We start from the raw sequence: 19,983 nt of genomic DNA on the forward strand, positions 1-19,983 counted from the left end.
ACTCATCACTGGTTTACTGATGTCTTTCCCGAGCACCTGATCTGTATGACGTTGGATCACCCTATGCTCCTGCACTGTTTTTACCCGCCCTCCCCAGTATAGGGTCACGTTCCTATGTTTATGGCACTCGTGGCTCAATGTACAACCCAGGACTCTCCAGTACCACACACGACAGCAATAAACATAAAAGTGAATCTTAACATCAAAATAATTCAAAGTATGATAATTAAAATTCAAGAGCTGTGGCCAAGAAACAGGTCAGTTTAAGAATGTTACTTATAAACTTCAAGCTGGGCGTGCTGGCTCACGCTGGTAATCCTAGCACTTTGGGAGGCTGAGGTGTGTCGATCACTTGAGGTCCGGAATTCGAGACCAGCCTGGCCAACATAGTGAAACCCTGTCCCTACTATGAATAAAAAAATTAGCCGGGCATGGTGGCACACACCTGTAGTCCCAGCTACTCAGGAGGATGAGGTGGGAGAATCACTTGAACCTAGGAGGTGAAGGTTGCAGTGAGCCGAGATGGCACTACTACACTCCAGCCTGGGTGATGGAGGGAGACCCTGTGTCAAAAAAAAAAAAAAGAAAAAAAAGGGCTGGGCATGGTGGCTTACACCTGTAATCCCAGCCCTTTGGGAGACCAAGGCAGGTGGATCACAAGGTCAGGAGTTTGAGACTAGCCTGACCAACATAGTGAAACCCCGTCTCTACTAAAAATACCAAAATTAGCTGGGCATAGTGGCAGGCGCCTGTAATCCCAGCTACTCAGGAAGCTGAGGCAGGAGAATCACTTGAACCGGGGAGATGGAGGTTGCGGTGAGCCAAGCAACAGAGTGAGACTCAAAAAAAATTTTTTTTACTCAGAAATATCATTCCCACATCCATTTATTTATTTTTGTTGGGGGAGGCTTCTCAAAGGACACTGGATATTTTAGTTTAAGGTTGTGGCTGCAAAATAAGTCCCTAAATAACACAGAAGTTAAAAAAAAGAAAATGGCTATCAGTATTTCAGTGGTTATTAGGACCCCCAAAATGTTACTTTTCCATCATGGCAATTTGTATCACTGTTTTCCAGTTAAATTCAGGCCTGTATTTAAATGTACAATTAAATTAGTATTTACTATAAAAAAAATTCAGGCCTCTATTAAAGCTGACATAACATTTCCCAGGAAACTGCTATGTAAAAAAAGATTGCATAGGAGAAAAATGCCATGTAAAGTTTTTCTAAAATGGCCATATATATGAAAAGAACAAAAAAACCCCTGAATTTAAATGTTTTGGTCTGTGATGTTGTATTGACAGACACAGCAATCTATAAATAACCAAGTTATTTATTTTCGTGCTCTCATGTTATTCTATTGTTTGTTTGTTTGAGATGGAGTTTCGCTCTTGTTGCCCAGGCTGGAGTAAAATGGTGCAAACTCCGCTCACTGCAACCTCTGCCTCCCAGGTTCAAGCGATTCTCCTGCCTCAGTCTCCCCAGTAGCTGGGATTACAGGCATGTGCCATCACGCTTGGCTAATTTTGTATTTTTAGTAGAGACGGGGTTTCTCCATGTTGGTCAGGCTGGTCTCAAACTCCTGACCTCAGGTGATCCACCCACCTCGGCCTCCCAAAGTGCTGGGATTACAGGCGTGAGCCACCGGGCTGGGCCCCTACTGTTTGTTTCTTAAGCACAATTCACACCTCTTTGTTATCAACCTCAATTCCTTCCTCTGCTTTTTATTTCCTAGCCAGCTTTCTCTATCATACTCTATTGCTCTATTTATATGGTAAGTATTCTGAGTTAAAAAAAAAAAAGTTGGCAAGCCACAAATACAGCCACCTTGCACCTGTATAGGAAAACCAGATGTCATACTGCAATCATGAAGTAGTTCCATAGAGAAACAGAGAGAGAGAGAGAGAGAGCTCATTAGAGAAGGAATTTCCTTCATTCATTGCTGTATTCCTAGGTTCTAGAACAGCAGGTAGCACATACTAGTTGCTCAGTAAACATTTATAAATTGAATAGATGGGCCAGGCACAGTGGCTCACACATGTAATCCAAGCACTCTGGGAGGGTGAGGTGGGCAGATCACTTTAAGGCCAGGAGTTCAAGACCAGCCTGGCCGACATGGTGAAAAGCCGTCTCTACTAAAAATTCAAAAAATAGTTGGGCGTGGAGGCATGCATCTGTGGTACCAGCTACTCAGGAGGCTGAGGTGGGAGAATCACTTGCACCTAGGAGACAGATGTTGCAGTGAGCCAAGATCATGCCACTACCCTCCAGCCTGGACAACAGAGTGAGACTCTGTCTCTCATCGATCAACTGAATGAATGAATGCGTTTTCCTGTTTCTGCATACTTCCTTCCATTCACTCATTCGTTCATTCTTTCCTTAAATATTTGCCATGTGCTGCTACAATAACGTGCTGGATGTTGAGGCTTCTATAGTAGATGAGGCAAACATGATTCCTGCCTTCCAGGCACTACGGAGCTTATCTAAACCAGTGAGCCCCCAAAAGAGTGTTCCAGGAATGTATTGCTGCATTTTTGGCTGTTTCAACAATAGGGAGGCATTACAGGATGCTTGCATACAACGACAGGGAATATACATGCCCTGCATTTTACACAACAATCCTACATAAGATAGATGCACACCTCCTCTCACGATCCTTGACTATCCAGATGGAATTCACGTAGGTGAAAAATATTAAATTACCTGAACCTAGAATCTAAGTCTATTTTGGATATGAGCACAAGTCTTTTTGCATAGCTGTAAAATATACTGAATTTTCCAGAAATCAAAGTACTGTGACAATCAATGAAAGACTGTACTTTATTTGGAACTTTGTATTGAATAAAATGAGTTCTAAATGTCTCTTCAAAGAATCAGTACGTCATTATGTTCAGATAATGTCCTCCATTTTAAAGTTTAACTTCCTTGCAGTTCCAGTAAACAACCTTCTCCACCGGTTGTAATCAGTACTTCACATCCGTCCCCCGGCCCCCTGCTCCCAGCTCTGTCTTTACGCATCCCAGTCACCTGCTTCAGTCACCTGCTCCAGTGATCTGCTCTGGTCACCTGCTCTGACCTGCCAGTAACCATCTTTCCTGCCAAACCACCCACCCTGCCACTCCAGCTCACACCCCTCCTCTCTTTAAAATAGCCAATCAGGATTAGTCTAACCCCAGCCAATAGGGGAACGACACAGCAGTAGGGGCGACCCCCATCAGAAATAAGTACCCTTTTTCCTCCCTTGTTCAAATGTGCAGTTACCATTGCTCCATCCGTGAACCGCATCCTTGTATAGAACTGAACTCCCTTGCTGAGAGAATTTATTTTTCAGTGCTATTTCTTTTGCAGCACTGAAATTTTACTTGTAACATTTACCAGGAATTGTTAACTATTGTCTTTAATAGCCGCACACCAGTAGGTGCAGGTGTACATCACTGCTAATCTGCACGTACAGTGGCCCCATCCACGGGACTGCTTCCTCACATTTCCCAGTGTGGTTATGCCGAGATAATTACCCAGTGAAATACACACACCTGAGAATAAATTAATTTAATCTTTTTATTCATTGGGTCTGTATTTTGACCCAAATGGTCTTTAAAAATTTGTGTGTTGGTTGTTTGCATTAACTATAAATTCCACTTCAGGATGATAAAGGAGGAGTGCTGAAATACATGTAAAAGAAATTGAGTCTGGGCCAGGCACAGTGGCTCACGCCTGTCATCTCAGCACTTTGGGAAGCTGAGGCAGGAGGATAGCTTAAGCCCAGGAGTTTGAGACCTGGGCAACATGAGGAAACCTCATGCCTCCAAAATATAAAACAATTAGCCAGGCATGGTGGCATGTGCCTGTGGTTCCAGCTACTTGGGGGCTGAGATGGGAGGATTGCTTGAGCCCTGGAGGTCCAGGCTACGGTGAGCTGAAATCATGTCAGTTAACTCTAGTCTGGGGAACAGAGTGAGACTCTGTCTTAAAAAAAGAAAGAAAAAAGAAGACAATAAAAAAGAAAAGGAAAAGAAGGAAGGGAGGGAGGGAGGGAGGGTGGGTCCAAAATCTGAACCGCTGGTCAAATAATTACATTTATATGAAGAAAACTGGGTGCTGTGAATAATAGAAGCTCCTTTGTACAATGTAGTCAGGGAAACCCTTTCTGCAGAACCACCGTCTAACTGAGACCTTTAGGATCAAAGTAAAGGGCAGGGAAGAACATTCCTCATTAAAAATAATAATAACAACCCTGCAAGACCAGAAAGGTGAAAAGAACTTAGCTTGCTGGAGAAAGTGAGGAAAATGAGCAGTGATAAGAGGTGAAGGGAGTGAGACAGAGCATGGGGTACAGGCAGTGGGCTCCCTGATGGTGCCCAGAATTTGCATGATGCATATTGGGTGCTGGGCAGTTGGGATAGTTGCATGAATCAAGCATGAGAAAAAAGCAGGAGCAGAGGCCCAGACTATGGCAGCTTCAGCCTTGAAGGAATCAAGATGTGTTAACAGTATCACAGCAGGGAAGGTGGGAAGTGAGGGCTGTGTCAGTGCACAGGGCAGTGAGCAGACATCCAGATCTCCTGGGACCTCCAGGGGGCTGCAGCCTTAGAGTCCCAGAGTCTCCGTGGAACAACCCTTACAGAAACCTTCCAGAAAGTTGTGTGTATGTGTGTTTTTTTTTGCATATTTTACCTGCATGTTAGTTGACTCAGACATTACAGAGGAGAAAGGAAAATCAGATCAAATTTGCAGAGCCTAATCAGCTGGGCTTATGGCAGATACTTCTGTGATTATAACTAGGGCTGAGGGTTAGCTGCAGCTCTGCCGTAGCATCGAAAAATTAAAATAAAGTCTACATTTATTCAAGTGTTGGAATCGTTTGTGTGATATCATTTATCATCCTGAGACCAAATCATAGCTAACACTAATGCCAAATGGTCAGTTATATATGGAAACCCCATTTTTAAAAAAAGGACAACAGATTTTTCTTTTTGCTGATAACTTTTTTCTACCTAGGTTTATACCTATAAAAGAATAACTACCAGTAATATTTATAAAAGATAAGCTTTTTATCCAGAACTCCAAAACCTAGAAAGCTCAAATAACAACAGATGATAGAAGTACTACGTTAAGTACCCTGGAACACTTAGAGTGGACATGCTGAGTATCCCTTATCTGAAACCCCTGGGACAGAAGTTTCAGCTTTCAATTTTTTTTGGATTTTGGAATACCTGCATGTACATAATGAGTTATATTGGGGATGGAACTCAAGTCTAAATACAGCATTCATTAATGTTTCATATACACTTTATACATGTAGCCTCAAGGTAATTTTACACAATATTTTAAATAATTTTGTACATGAAACAAAGTTTGTGTAAGTTGAACCATCAGGAAGCCAAGATGTCTCTAGCCTGTGTAAGGACTCAAAAAGTTCTGGAGTTTGGAGTTTTGGATTTGGAATGCCCAACTTAGCTTCAGACGTGACTTGAAGAAAGAAACCACACATGGTTCTATGGTTGTTTTTAGTTTAATTCTCTGAACTCTGCTGACCCCGCTGTAGATTATGCAGATATTTTCAGAACCAGAAAAGCCACTGCCCACCACGTGCTCTGCCGGACTTCTGGTAAGTCCCCCATTCCTCTGCTATTGGGCCCATTGGGTCCTGAGACTCTAAAGATAGTTCCCCCACCTCCACAGCCATAACTGAAAAACAAACACACGAGCAAAAAACATCAACAAAAAAGCACAAACGAAATCACCCTAGCTTTCCTTTCAGCCTTCATCTTCCGTGAGCTCAGCTTCATCCAACATTATTAACCACACCATGACAACGCCTGGCTCCTCACCAGGCCCCACCATAACTGCCTTGGATTCGGCGGCCATGTTTCTCTCCCCAGGACTCTTCCAACAGCCTTCTGACCTTTTCAAGGCCAGCACAAGTTGGTGGAAGGGTGGAGAGTTGCGTGGGGATTGGGACCAGGCACAATAGGAAGTTCTCATGGGACCTCACCAAGGAGACTGCTGTTCCCAAAAGAGGCAGCAGTTTAAGGGCCCAAGTCAGGAGGGAAACAAACGAGCTAATGCTTAACAAGCGCTTGTCAAATTGATGAATGCCTCATTATCATACAGTGCTTTACTATTTTTAAGATTTTCAAATTATAGTTGAGCCTTGAGGACAAGAGGGATCATATATCATTATTGCTCTAAATGCAAAGATAAGCAAATTGACTCTCAGGGATTTGACTCTGGGTGATTTGTCCAATGTCATTTGTGTGAACTCATTTATCACCCCGATAAATGACTCGGCTAATTAAGACCTACTACAGGTTTTTTGAAGGATTATACATTTCATTTTAATACTAACCAAGTACTTAATAAGCTACTAGACACTTGCTGCTATTAAGGAGTGCCAAGCATTTTCAAAATATTTACCAGAATATGAGTTTGCCCAATGCCTAGTAAGATTTATTGTTTATACCAGAAAGAAAACTTTGCTCATACTGTTTCCTTATAATGCCTTTGGGGGAAAAACTAGATAATGGCTTTTGTCAGAGTTAATAGATTAAACAGATACATGGGATGGACTGGAAGCCCTCAGCTGCCATACTGCAGTATAAGGAAAGTTTTGCAGAGCCAAGCTGTTAATCTAAATTTATACTCTCAAACTGGATTGCCACGAATCAGAAATGTCAATAGTTCATAACCCCTGGAATACTGCAATCTCTCTTATCAAGTATTTGCTTTTTTTCCCCCTCAAATTAAAGTCTTTTTGTGGCTAACTTTACTTTGATGTGTACCTCATACTGAATCAAGAAAGATCAGTAAAATGTAAAGGAAAGAAATACTTACATATTTAGTTTCTATCATAAAGTTATGGAGTTAAAACAGCTGAGAAAGCCCATGTGCTTAACTAAGATTTTTCCAAGTCGGTAGAAACATACGTTTCTACCTAGGTTTCTACTTGGAAAAGAACAACTACCAGTAATGTTTATAAAAGATAAGCTTGTTATCTAGAACTCCAAAATCTAGAAAGTTCAAATAACAAGAGGTGTTAGAAGTACTATGTTAAGTACCCTGAAACACTTAGAGTGGACATGCTGAGTATCCCTTTAAGAATCATAAATTTTTAAAGCCCAGTTCTAATTTTAAAACATAAAATCATGTAGAATTAAATTGTAGGCCATATTATTGTATAGAAATCATATTTCTCTAATAAAATATTATAAGATTTCTATCTTTCATTATCCTTCTTCTGAACAGATCACATTTTCCTGCTACCAGACATATCTCATGAAGAAGAAAAATAAAAAATATTAAAATATTCTATCATTTATAACTTTATTAGAGATATGTAATGTATCGATGGATTCAAAATATGCTCACATATTCTGTTCACAGCTTTCACTGACACAAGCATATACATTCCTTCATTTGCTCAGAACATGAAAAAATCCACCATACTAATAATTCCAAATTGTGCTAAATTTACATGTAAAACATTCTCCCTTAAAAATGTCATATACTAGGAAATGCTATGAAGCATGTTTAAGTATTACTTGAAAAACATTTCTACAACGAAACCTAGGTAATCCCTTATAATTCGCATAACAATGAAGTATGTACTTTTGAAAAATGAGGTCAAATTAACAGAAACTCTTCCAAAGCAACGAGTGGGTAGCAAAACTAAGTAAACAAGAGGCCTTCAAAATGGAACTCCTGGAATGCTTTTAAACCACGTCACTTGCTTATCATTTACTGATTATTGCTGGTTTCTCTTTTCTTTCTCGATTTATCAATCCCACTGTTCCCTATTTCAGCACTCTTACATGATAACATGAGTCACTGACCAAATTCCACAACCTAAGAGCTTTCCTACAGTGGTGACATGCGCTATCTTCATAGCCCTGTATGATAAAGCAATTATGTTCTCTCGGTGTTGTAAGAATTAAGGAGACCAGATGCCATGGTTTTTCCTGCTTCACAGAGGAACCCTGTCATGGGATGTGATGTGTAGAAGTCTGCTCAACTCACGTGATCAGAAAGGTAATATGAACATCAGAATATCAAATATCTTACCCTTACATAAGGATAAGAATGAAGTCAGCAGAGGCTGGCTTGGATGCAAAAACGTACTTTCAAGTTGCACTTTTAGGTTGAACGCCTATTCAGCTTGGGCTCTGCACTACACACAGAAGAAATAGACCTGTCAAAATATCATCTGTCAGAGCTCTGCAAACAGGTCAAATATCCTTTTTAGGAGACTCTGAACAGGCCTTGAGAGAGCAGCAGGAGTGTAGAACATTTGAAATTCTCTGTGTCTATATATGTATTTTAAATGTCGCAACTCTCTTTCTTTGGTTTACAAAAACTGTCAGCCATTTTGACTTGTTGAATCAAGGAGTTCATCAGGAAAAAAAGCATCTAATAGAAATCTCACTTTGAAAGAGACTTTCCCTGACTTTGAAAGCAACACAACCAGAGAATCTTAAATTAAGTGAAAAACTTTCCTAATTCTCTAATTAAGAACTGATCTAGTTTATCATGCTGAACTCAATTCATTTTGTTTCCTTTTGTTCCAGATTAAGGGCAGAGAGGAAATTATGCAAATACACTGGGTTGGAAATTATTTCTCTCGGCTTGTTCAGACCATCTGGTTTTCCATGGTAGAGTGAAAAAGGCAGAAAATGGTAACAATAGAATAACATGTGTTTCCAACAAAATCCTGAAGAATGCTTTGAAATTTCTGGATGTAGGAAGTCATTTTCACCCAATTAAAAAATATAGGTAGAGGAATGTAGAGAGACAACAATCATTGTATGTAGCAGATTACTGTATAGATATAGCATATAGCCGAGTCACAAAGATCTCTAGCACAGTCTAATTTCACCAAGCACCTTCTTCCTTGCTTTACGATACATTGTCACAGAATTAATTGTCTTCTAATCTGTAATACAACATGATGATGTGATACAGAATGTATTTAGTCCTAAGCCTATATTTGTAAAAGAAACATATTTTACAAATCCCAAGAAAGCCTGATGAGAAATCTGGTTATAAACATGAATTTCAGAAAGAAAAAAAAAGAAGAAAAGAAAAGAAAGAAAGAAAAGAAAGGGTGTACATGTGGTCTTTATAAAAATATCTTTACTTTGTTTTTATATACATTTCCTTGTGGGAATGACTCTATATTCTTGTTTTCTCTGAAAAGTAGCTGGCATATAACGATAAACAAGAAACAGCTCATTTAAAAAAAATTCTAATTGATCAGAGTAGAAGACTGACAACTATGTTAATGAAAGTTACTTGTTTAGAGAAGACTAAACATTTGTCATTGTGACGGAAGGATCATTTGAGCTCAGGAATACAAGGCTAGGGCAGACTATGATTGTGCCACTGGACTCCAGCAAGGATGACAGTGAGACCCTGTCTCGCAAACCACCACCAGCACCAAACAACCAAACAAAATATGGTTTTTAAAACACAAGTTAATTTTAAGATGATCTTGGTATCTGACCCGTGGGGTGATTTTCATTAACTCTGCCTAGGAAATAAACAGCTCGCCTTTTGTTCTGCTGTGTGAAGGCCTGCCAGGCCTGGCGGACTCCTGGAGGGCTGATGGGCAATCTCACCTCCTGCTACAGGACCTGCAGGGCTCAAGGTCAGTGAGGTGCCCCTGAGTGAAGATCCAGGGAACCTAAAGCGCTACTCCTAAAGGAATGCCGGCTGCTCTAGCAGCTGCGGCCGTAAGAAAGTACACTCATCAGAGGCAAAACAAAGAAAAACAACGGTGAGGCACAGGCAGTGCTGCGTGTGCTGCGTGTGCTGCGTGCATCGAAAACGCTGCCCTTTTGCTTCCAGTTCCTGCTTTCACCACTGACCCCTGTGGGACCCCACGATAGTAACAAACTTGACTATGCTGAGATTCTTCATCTGTCAACTAGAGATGATCATGTGTCTACTTCACTGGGTTATGAAAATAATAATAATTATTATTTAGAGACGGAGTCTCACTCTGTCACCCAGGCTGAAGTGCAGTGGTGCAATCCTGGTTCACCGCAACCTCTGCCTCCTGGGTTCAAGCGATTCTCCTGCCTCCACCCCCTGAGTAGCTGGGATTACAGGTGAACACCACCACACCTGGCATGAGAATTATTATTATCTATTTTTATTTATTTTTAATTTTTTTGAGACTGAGTTTCACTCTTGTTGCCCAGGCTGTAGTGCAATGGCGTGATCTTGGCTCACTGCAACCTCCGCCTCCCAGATTCAAGTGATTCTCCTGCCTCATCTTCCTGAGTAGCTGGGATTATAGGCGCTCACCACCAAACCTGGTTAATTTTTTGTATTTTTAGTAGAGACAGGGTTTCACCATGTTGACTAGGCTGGTCTCGAACTCCTGACCTCAGGTAATCCACCTGCCTCGGCCTCCCAAAGTGCTGAGATTACAAGCATGAGCCACCATGCCCAGCTGTTATCAGAATTAAAAAAAAATAATAACAGATATAAAGCCTCTGGCTTCTTGCAACATACATGCTCAATACAGGTGGGTTTTTATTAAATTGCATTGTAAGCATTGTGGCAAAATATGCATAACATACAATTTACCATTTGAGCCAATTTTAAGCATACAGTTCAATGGCACTAAATACATTTACATTATCGGGCAACCATCACCATCTTCTATCTCCAGGACTTTTTTTTTTTAAATCATCCCCAGCTGAAAGTCTGTCCCCATTAGACACTAACTCTCCACTCCCCTCCTCTCCCCACCCCTGGCAACCCCCATTCTATGCTCTGTCTCTATGAACTTATTCTAGGTCCCTCATATAAGTGGGGTCATTCCATATTTGTCCCCTCATGCCTGGTTCATTGCACCTAGCAGATGGTCGTCAATTTTAATGGCATTTTGAATGCCAGGTTTATGCTGCTGGAATGGAAGACGGTCCCAGAGAAGTTACACAAACTTAGTTGTGGAAATTAAACCAATATATATTTTCTCAGCCTAAAAGCAGATATCACATCAACCACTGCACCCGTTATTCTTCACACGTGCTGTGGTCCATTAACTTAGGTCACTGTAATAAGCTGGAGCTCTGTGAAAACCATTCTTTTTAGGTCTGTTCAGACAAACAACTTTCAGTTACACTTTCACCAACTGGTTGCTCCCGCCACATCCTTCAAAAGTTATATAAAAGCGGTCAAGCAGAGGGTGTATGGGGAACACCGAATCCTACCGTGCCTCCTGAGATGTCCGGTGAATGCCAATCCTTCATATAAAATACAAACAAGTGAGGAAAGGTCTGAGGTCTGTTCTCTTCGGTGGGTCTCATTCTGTCACTCGGGCTGGAGTGCAGAGGGACAGTCACAGCTCACTGCAGCCTCAACATCCGGGGCACAGGTGATCTCGCACCTCAGCCTCCCAAGGAGCTGGGATCACAGGCACACACCACCATGCCCGGCTAATTTTTAAAGATTATTTGTAGAGACAGGGTCTCCCTACGTTGCCCAGACTGGTCTCGAACTCTTGAGCTCAAATGATCTCCCCGCCTTGGCCTCCCAAAGTGCTAGGATTACAGGCATCAGCCACCTTGCCTGGCTTAGTTCTGAGGTCTCTTTAAAATACAGACTTTTTATCTGGGCATGGAGGCTCACGCCTGTAATCTCAGCACTTTGGTAGGCTGAGGAGGCTGGATGACCTGAAGTCAGGAGTTCCAAACCAACATGTACCACCGTGCCTGGCTGATTTTTGTATTTTGAGTAGAGATGATATTACGCCTGTAGTCCCAGCTACTCAGGAAGCTAAGGCAGGAGAATCAGGAGGCAGAGGTTGCAGTAAGCCAAGATCACACCACTGTACTCCAGCCTGGGTGAAACAGCAAGATTCTGTCTCAATCAAACAAACCAACCATATATATGTGTGTGTGTGTCTGTGTGTGTATGTGTGTATGTATACACATACATTCTCTCTCTATATATATATACTTTTTCTGAGTTCAAATTTAGCCCACATAACCACCTTGGGTGTCCATATTCCAGCTATAGTGCCAAACATATGTATCTTAATTAAATCATTTTAAAGAGACAGTTGACAAACTTATTCTCTAATTGTCATTCAATAAGTATACTAAATTGAACTGAATTCCACAACTTCCAAATTTTCAACTGATCTTTTAATCTGAGAGTTCTTTAAATATTTATGTCTATAATAAAGAAATTCATGATTTCTCAATATGTGGATGGTTGTAAACTTGTTTTTATCTTGTTATGTTATCCAAGTAAGTGGCAATTTCCTCCAGAGAGACCACATTTAACTTCACCTAGGTACTACTCAACACATATCATATGTGAGTCATTAAAATTTTTGGCCATATCATGAGGTTCCTTTTTTCCATATTGTTTTATTTGGGTGGATATATACTTTTTTAAAGAATGCCCAGATATCAAATCAGCATTAATTATTCACAGCCCTCAGTAAAAGACTTGGAATTTGAGCTGTGCATGACACTCAAAACTTTCTGATATAGAATTTAGCCTTGAAAAATTCCTTTCAGGTGTTTATATTGACCATTAAATCTTATTGAAGGAAGTCACAAAAATAGCCATCAATATAGGAAAAATCTCAGGCTCATCAGGTTTCACATTGCAGAAATACCTGTGTTGGTAAAAACATGGTCTTGCCAGTCATGGCGGTTCACGCTTGTAATCCCAGCACCTTGGGAGGCCAAGGTGGGTGGATCAATAGAGGTCAGGAGTTTGAGACCAGCCTGACCAACACGAAGAAACCCTGTCTCTACTAATAATACAAAAATTAGTCAGATGTGGTGGCACACGCCTATAAGCCCAGCTCCTCGGAAAGCTGAGGCATGAGAATCTCTTGAAGCTGGGAGGTGGAGGTTGCAGAAAGCCGAGATCGGGCCATTGCATTCCAGCCTGGGCAACAAGAGCAAAACTCCATCTCAGAAAACAAACAAGCACACCAACAACAAACAAAACACAACACAACTAAACAAAAACAAAAAACACACACAAAAAAACCTGGTCTGGATATTGAAGGTACATTACTTAAGTAATTGCTCAGGCTTCAAAGTAAAAACAAAACTAGGAACAGCTATTCTAAGATGCTTTAAGGACATTGCATCACCTGTATAGGCTTTTACAGGCTCGCAAACAGAGCAGTGGAAAGATAAGAAATATTGCCTTCACTGTATAGGAGAAAAAACAAAAACAAAAACCAAAAAGCAAGCCCGGAGATGTTAATCAACTTGCTCAACAACTAAGGAGTCAGTGTTAGAATTCAGAATACAATCTGTTCTTGTCCTTTCAATGCGGTGAGATGTGTCCATCCTCTCACGTTTTCAAATCAAAGCCTTTTTCTTCTATTAAGAAGATCAGGAGGCACAGAATGGTATGAAAGAATGCACTTTTATCAATGATGGTGGCCCTTTCTGACTGCTGGCAGCAGGTCTATTTTGTGTGTTGGCAGCACAGTTGAGGACCTTAGATGTGATTTCATGGGTAAGGCTTTTCACCTCTCTGATGTCCAAAAAGCCACTAACAGGACAGGTGTGGTGGCTCCCACCTATAATCCCAGCATTTTGGGAGGCTTAGGTGGGTGGATCACTTGAGCTCAGGAGTTTGAGACCAGCCTGGGTAGCAAAGTGAAACCCTGTCTCCACAAAAAATTCAAAAATTAGCCGGGCATGGTGGTGCACACCTGTAGTCCCAGCTACTTGGGAGACTAAGGTGGGAGGATGGCTTGAGCCTGGGAGGCAGAGGTTGCAGTGAGCTGAGTAACAGAGTGAGGCTCCATCTTAAAAAAACAAAAAAGGTATCTGAATAAAGTCTAAAGCTTTTGTTGCACATTCCAAAATTGAAGCTTAATCTTGTGACTTGTCTATCTGTTCATTTCTAATTACACGGAATACTCTATTTCCTCAAGCTAACCTCTAGAGATAGCAGCAGAGTACTACAATACAAATTTAAGATACATTTATACGAACGACAGTATTTTGATAGGATAGTATCGGACGGGAAAGGCTATTCCAGAGTTTAATCTGTAAGGAGCTACTCCTTTTATGTTTGATTTCATTTTGTTTTAAGGAGCGGAGAGTTTAACAGGCAAGAAAGAAGGAAGAAGCTCCCTCATACAGAGACAGAGGAGGGAGCTCCAAGGCGAGAGAACCCCCGGAGCTACTCTTGATATCGAACAAATAAAAATAACCTTTTAATCTAAATACAGGAAGCCTAATAAAACAATTGGCACAGAAATACAAAGAATATATATTCACCTTCAGTAGTAATCCACCAAATAGTATTTAAAACAATGTTGTATAACTATTTATATGAGAAGCAATCATTAATACCTAATGCTGTGTACATTGTGATAAAATTAGTGTATGAATAATATCAGCATTGTCAACCAGTAGAATTGGAAAAAAGATATCAAAGGCATAGCCAGAGATTAATAAGAACATTCAAACCCACTCACTGTGCAAATAATTCCACATCTAATAATTTATCTCAAGTAAGTTATTTAATGGAGCTGAAAACCATATGTTCAAATTTGTTATTATAGATTTATTTATCTATAAAAACAAAATTATAAAATCAATTAAAAAGTCCAACAATAGACAACCATTTTATTGGACAATCAATGGCAAATCTGCACAATGTTATATTTCGCTGAAAAGGTCATGTCAAAGTAAGATTCAAGGAAAAACGGCAGAATCCACAATTGTCTGAACACTATAGTTGCAACTATAAAAATACGTATGCTTGTAGACAAGAATGCACTATAATATGCCAGCATAAAAATATCTGACCGAAGCATGGTGAGATTGTGGAGTATTCCTACACCCACATTCTTTTAATATTTCTTCTGCTTTATTTTATTTTGAGATTGAGTTTTGCTCATGTTGCCCAGGCTGGAGGGCAGTGTTTGGGATCTTGGCTCACTACAACCTCTACTTCCCAGGTTCAAGCGATTCTCCTGCCTCAGCCTCCCAAGTAGCTGGGATTACAGGCACATGCCACCATGCCTGGCTAATTTTTGTATTTTTAGTAGAGATGGGGTTTCACCATGTTGGCCAGGCTGGTCTTGAACTCCTGATTTCAGGTGATCCATCTGCCTTAGCCTCCTAAAGTGCTGAGATTATAGGCATGAGCCACAGTGCCTGGTTTATTTCTTCTATTTTTAATAGTAAAAAACTTCTTTGAAGTATAAAGCTCTCTTTCACCTCTGTAATCTCAGGTCTTTGGGAGGCCGAGGTGGGTGGATCACCTGACATCAGGAGTTCAAGACCAGCCTTGTCAACATGGTGAAACCTCATCTCTACTAAAAATAAAAAAATTAGCTGGGCATGGTGGCGGGCACCTGTAATCCCAGCTATGCAGGAGACTGAGTCAGGAGAATTGCATGAACCCAGGAGGTGAATGTTGTAGTGAGCTGAGTTGGCACTACTGCACTCCAGCCTGGGCGACAGAGTGAGACTCTGTCTCAAAAAAAACCACTTTTGTCAATTTTATTAATCAAAATAACTTGCTAATTTAGGTTGTGATTGGACAAAATGACCGTTTCCACAAACTGATCATTTTATGGGGCAAGGTAAAATCACACAGAATGGCACCTCTTGATGCTGAAGCCAGCATCTCCATGTAGATACATTAGCCCCCACGCCTTACGAACATTATACTTACATTTACATACAAATTGTATCTACAGGATGATGCAGAAACTTGCAGCCTTAAATCACTATGTTTTTTAACATACAGGAATACACAGTCATTTTCTTTCTTTCTTTCTTTCTTTTCAATATAAAAGCAAAGAAGAAGAAAAATGCGGCCGGGCGCGGTGGCTCACGCCTATAATCCCAGCACTTTGGGAGGCCGAGGCGGGTGGATCACGAGGTCAAGAGATCGAGACCATCCTGGTCAACAAGGTGAAACCCCGTCTCTACTAAAAAATACAAAAATTAGCTGGTCACGGTGACGCGTGCCTGTAATCCCAGCTACTCAGGAGGCTGAGGCAGGAGAAGTGCCTGAACCCAGGAGGCGGAGGTTGCGGTGAGCCGAGATCGCGCCATTGCACTCCAGCCTGGGTAACAAGAGTGAAACTCCGTCTCAAAAAAAAAAAAAAAAAAAAAAGAAGAAGAAGAAGAAGAAAAATAATCAACCCAAAATTACTAGTCTTAGAATACTTAACCACCATCATCTTATTTGTTCTCTCAGGCTTATGCCCATTCAGGATCTCTGTTTTTATTTGTTTGTTTTTCCATTTAGGAGTTGCAGACCACTTTGAGAACTGACAGAAGCTAGAAAACGTTCATATATGCAGATACTGAAATATTTGCACACAGTTTTAGAACGTTTGGATTTGCCTTCTCCTCCCAACCCTGACAGCAGATCCACAGATCTCCACAGGAGTCACACTTCACAAGGAGGATGTTTAATCTCTCCCCCTGTCCTCCAATATGCAAATAAAAAACCAAATCATCACTTTGCGTTACTACCTTTCATAAATACCACAGTTTGGAATTTCAGAGCTAAGTTCTTTGATTCTTGGCTATTGCAGAAAATATAAGAAGGCATACACCTTCCCTTAACAACTCTAGGAACTAAGCTAAGCCATCTATATAATTATACTGTATGCAAGTATTCCGATCTTTTAAAAAATTCTCACAAATATCTTGAAACGCAGTTATTATTACTCTTAATTTTACAGATAAAACTGAGGCTCAGAGAAGATAAAATCTGACAAATCATACCATTATTTAGGGAATGGTTTAGTATTCAATGTCAAGTCTGACTGAAACCAAACACTTGCTTTTAACCGCAGACAGAAAAAATGAAAATTACTGATAATACGTGTGTGTATATGTATACACACACATATATACACACACATATTTGTTTATACATATATGTATATAGATGTGTATGTGTATACACACACACACACACACAACACACACACACATACCCTGCCCAAATCAGAGAAATCATTGTTATTTGAAGGAAGGGAGGAAAGGATAGAGAAGAAGTGACCATCTGGGTCTAAGAATAATGGCACTCGATTGCAGTCATTAAAGATACCATGTTTGAGAAATTTATATGCAATAAAACCAGAATTCATAAATGAATTGTGCACTTGACACTAGTTAGACTGATCTACATGCGTTTGGCTTTGGCAGTAGAAAGTAATTATGCCAAACTGCACTGGATTATTGATTTCATTTTAATGCACAATGAGAATTAAATGAGTAATTTCTCAATGTGTTTTCTGTATTTGGGGTTTGGAATGACTTTAGAAGGTAATGAAATAAACTGAAACTGAAATAAAAACTGAAATCATACTTGCATAAGAACAAATATAAAGGCCACACAGTTTATTCAGCGTTCTAAAAAACTATCCCATAATACACATACGAAAACATATAAATATACATATATATACATATGTATAATTTAAAAAATGTTCTCCATTTATATTACTGTCCAAACTTGAAAGAAACATTTCTGTCATTATTGGAGAACTTTAAGACTGAATTGAAAGTGCTGAATGGTTATAAAGACTTTATAAAGAGTTATTTTAAACTTTAACCATTCAAAAGTCCAAACCTCCATGTATCTATAAGCCCTATTCAAGCACAGTCATTAGTTAAAATGAGAAGTGGCCAGGCCATAGGAAACAAAACGTCTATTTTTAGGGAAGAAGTAATTTAAAAGAATAAACATCCCTGTACAGATTCTCCATAATACTTCAAGACAGGACTAAAGTTAATCATAGGATAAATTATTCATGTGATTATTATTGTTTTGTACACATGCATCTTGCTATGCTGCCCAGGTTGGTCTTTAGCCTCTGCCTCAAGCGATCCTCCCACCTCATCCTCCCAAACTTGTGGGATTACAGGTGTGAGCCACCCTACCTGGCCTCATAACTATTTAAAATTGTCATTCTTATTAAATAACTGTGACATAATTGTGACCAGTTCTGTTGCTGAAAATATTCAAAATGGCCAACAGAATGTATTTGGCAATTTGCATTTTAGGTTATACATGTCTTCCTAATCCAAAGAATTCCTCTACAGGAAAAAGTGTAGCAGTTATTTTATGTTTGATAATATTCTTAAAAAGCAGGCAAGTTTACAGGAAATGATTTCAGATGTCCTCAAACAAACAGGTATTCAATGATTTCTAAATTGGATGCAAATAGCATTTGAATGTGTATGTGACACATCTAATGCCCAGAAATCACTGATAATTAGTGTATACACTGCCAGATTTGTCAGATCCTAAAGAAACAGAACTGTGGCATACAATACTTAACGAGGGCCTACTCAGCAAGTGAAATTCTGTATCTTTAGAAAACTTAAATTGAAATCTAATAAAAGAATTATCAACATCACACACATTAAGCAAAGCATCTCAGTTTCCAGTTTTATACGACACAAAACAGAAGAGATGACCACAAAGTTATTTCCTAGCACGAATTTTTTTCTCTATCATACTAAATTTAGTATAGGTTGGAACAATTAGAAACAAAGAAGTACTTGAAAATAATTTTTGGACAAACTATTAATTTTAAAATGACACTTTCATGTCCTATTTGCCCAGATATTTGTAACTTTATGATTTTCATTTTTACAGGCTCTGGTTTAGTTTTAGGTTCAGGGTGTTCTGTGCATGTTAGAAAGGCACCAATAAATACTAATATGATCTTTAAGAGTTCTAAACCAAATCCAAAGACCCAAACAGCCAGGCCCTGCGTGGCAAAGCTGTAAATATTTTAACATTAGACTCTCATGTCTCTATTTTATTAAATTCAAAATTTCTAAAGTGATGAAGAGTGAAAAAATCTTAATTTGCAGCAACACAGCAAGTCAAACCATCATGATTTACACAGCAAAGTCAAACCACTCGTGATTTTCACGGAAAAGTGTAATCACCGTGATTTACACATTAAATTCAAACCATCATGATTTACACGGAAAGGTCTCAAACACAAAACTCAGTGGCTAGCCTGTCAGAATGATACTCAAGACAAGTGCTTGCCTAAAGCTGGAAAATGCATTTTCATTTTCCACTAAGTTTGTCTGCACCGGGACTCTCTCCCCAAGCTACTAAATTAATCTCCATAAGATACAGTTTAAAACCGGAGTTACAGTTTCACTTGCTTAAATCACCACCGCATTAAAGTAACAACACTGTGAATGGCAACATTTCTGGCAAGATAAGAAAGTCTAAAAAGTAACTAATGTGATTTTAGCTTAAGCTCAGCAACAGTTCCAAGCGTTCCTGTTTTTCTTTAAACCACACCGTGCATCTGGCCGGCTTCTCTCCGTATGCTTACCCCAGGAATAATGCATTTAGTTTGAGGAGCTATAAGGCGTCTGTCAAGCATGCTAAACCAATTCCAAGTGCTCCCAGCACTCCAGCAGGAACTTTCTTCACAGGAGCAAGAATTCAGGACCAGCTAAAGGCAGCCAAGTCTTGCTTTGCTGAACAGCATATCACCTGCTTTCCTTTTTCTTGCTGGCTTGGGGTGTGTAGTCTGAGTTAGGGTGACTTTCTAAAGTTCCTCAGATCACAATAGCTCTCTGTTCCAGAGCCACTTAGGCAGAACCGGGGAGCTCATCAAAGTCAATTAACAAACGCAAGTGGGAGGGTCGTTTTCTCCTCTAAATTACGTCAGCTGGCTTGGAAGAGGGACGCCTGCAAACTTGTCAAAGTAGAGTAACACTTCATTAGTATCACATGCGACAGGTCCCTCCAGGGCTCCGGCCCTGCTTAAGGATCCTTTCTTCAGAAGAGAACAAGAGGTTGCATAACTGGTTAAGCTGTTAGCATTCAACGAAAACTACTGCGCTGGAAAGGTCTGGAATAAAAGTAAAAATATTTTTCTACTCCCACCCAGTGAAGAAATATTTTCTCTTTTGCACACAAGAAAGTAATATCTTTCTTTTTTTGTTGCCTTTCAAGTTCTCAGTGTGTATGGAAAA

The 19,983-nt window shown here is 39.9% G+C and overlaps 1 protein-coding gene across 9 annotated transcripts in view; it reads right to left on the reverse strand.

Annotated features, from left to right (window-relative positions):
- Positions 1–19,983, reverse strand: part of CACNB2 (calcium voltage-gated channel auxiliary subunit beta 2) — a 397,684-nt gene that overhangs the window by 181,861 nt on the left and 195,840 nt on the right. Inside the window, exon 1 of one of the 9 annotated variants that reach the window (XM_012465455.3) lies at positions 19,335–19,647. The exons of the other annotated variants lie outside the window; for them this stretch is intronic. Within the exon in view, the coding sequence (XP_012320878.1) occupies positions 19,335–19,385 (51 nt within the window). The 5' untranslated portion in view covers positions 19,386–19,647. Of the gene's footprint in view, positions 1–19,334; positions 19,648–19,983 lie in introns of those variants that run through there. 9 annotated transcript variants of the gene reach the window in all.

The sequence above is a fragment of the Aotus nancymaae genome, unplaced genomic scaffold (genome assembly GCF_030222135.1).
Source record: "Aotus nancymaae isolate 86718 unplaced genomic scaffold, 86718_ANA_hifiasm-v0.15.2.pri h1tg000077l, whole genome shotgun sequence".
NCBI classification, from domain to species: Eukaryota; Metazoa; Chordata; class Mammalia; order Primates; family Aotidae; genus Aotus; species Aotus nancymaae.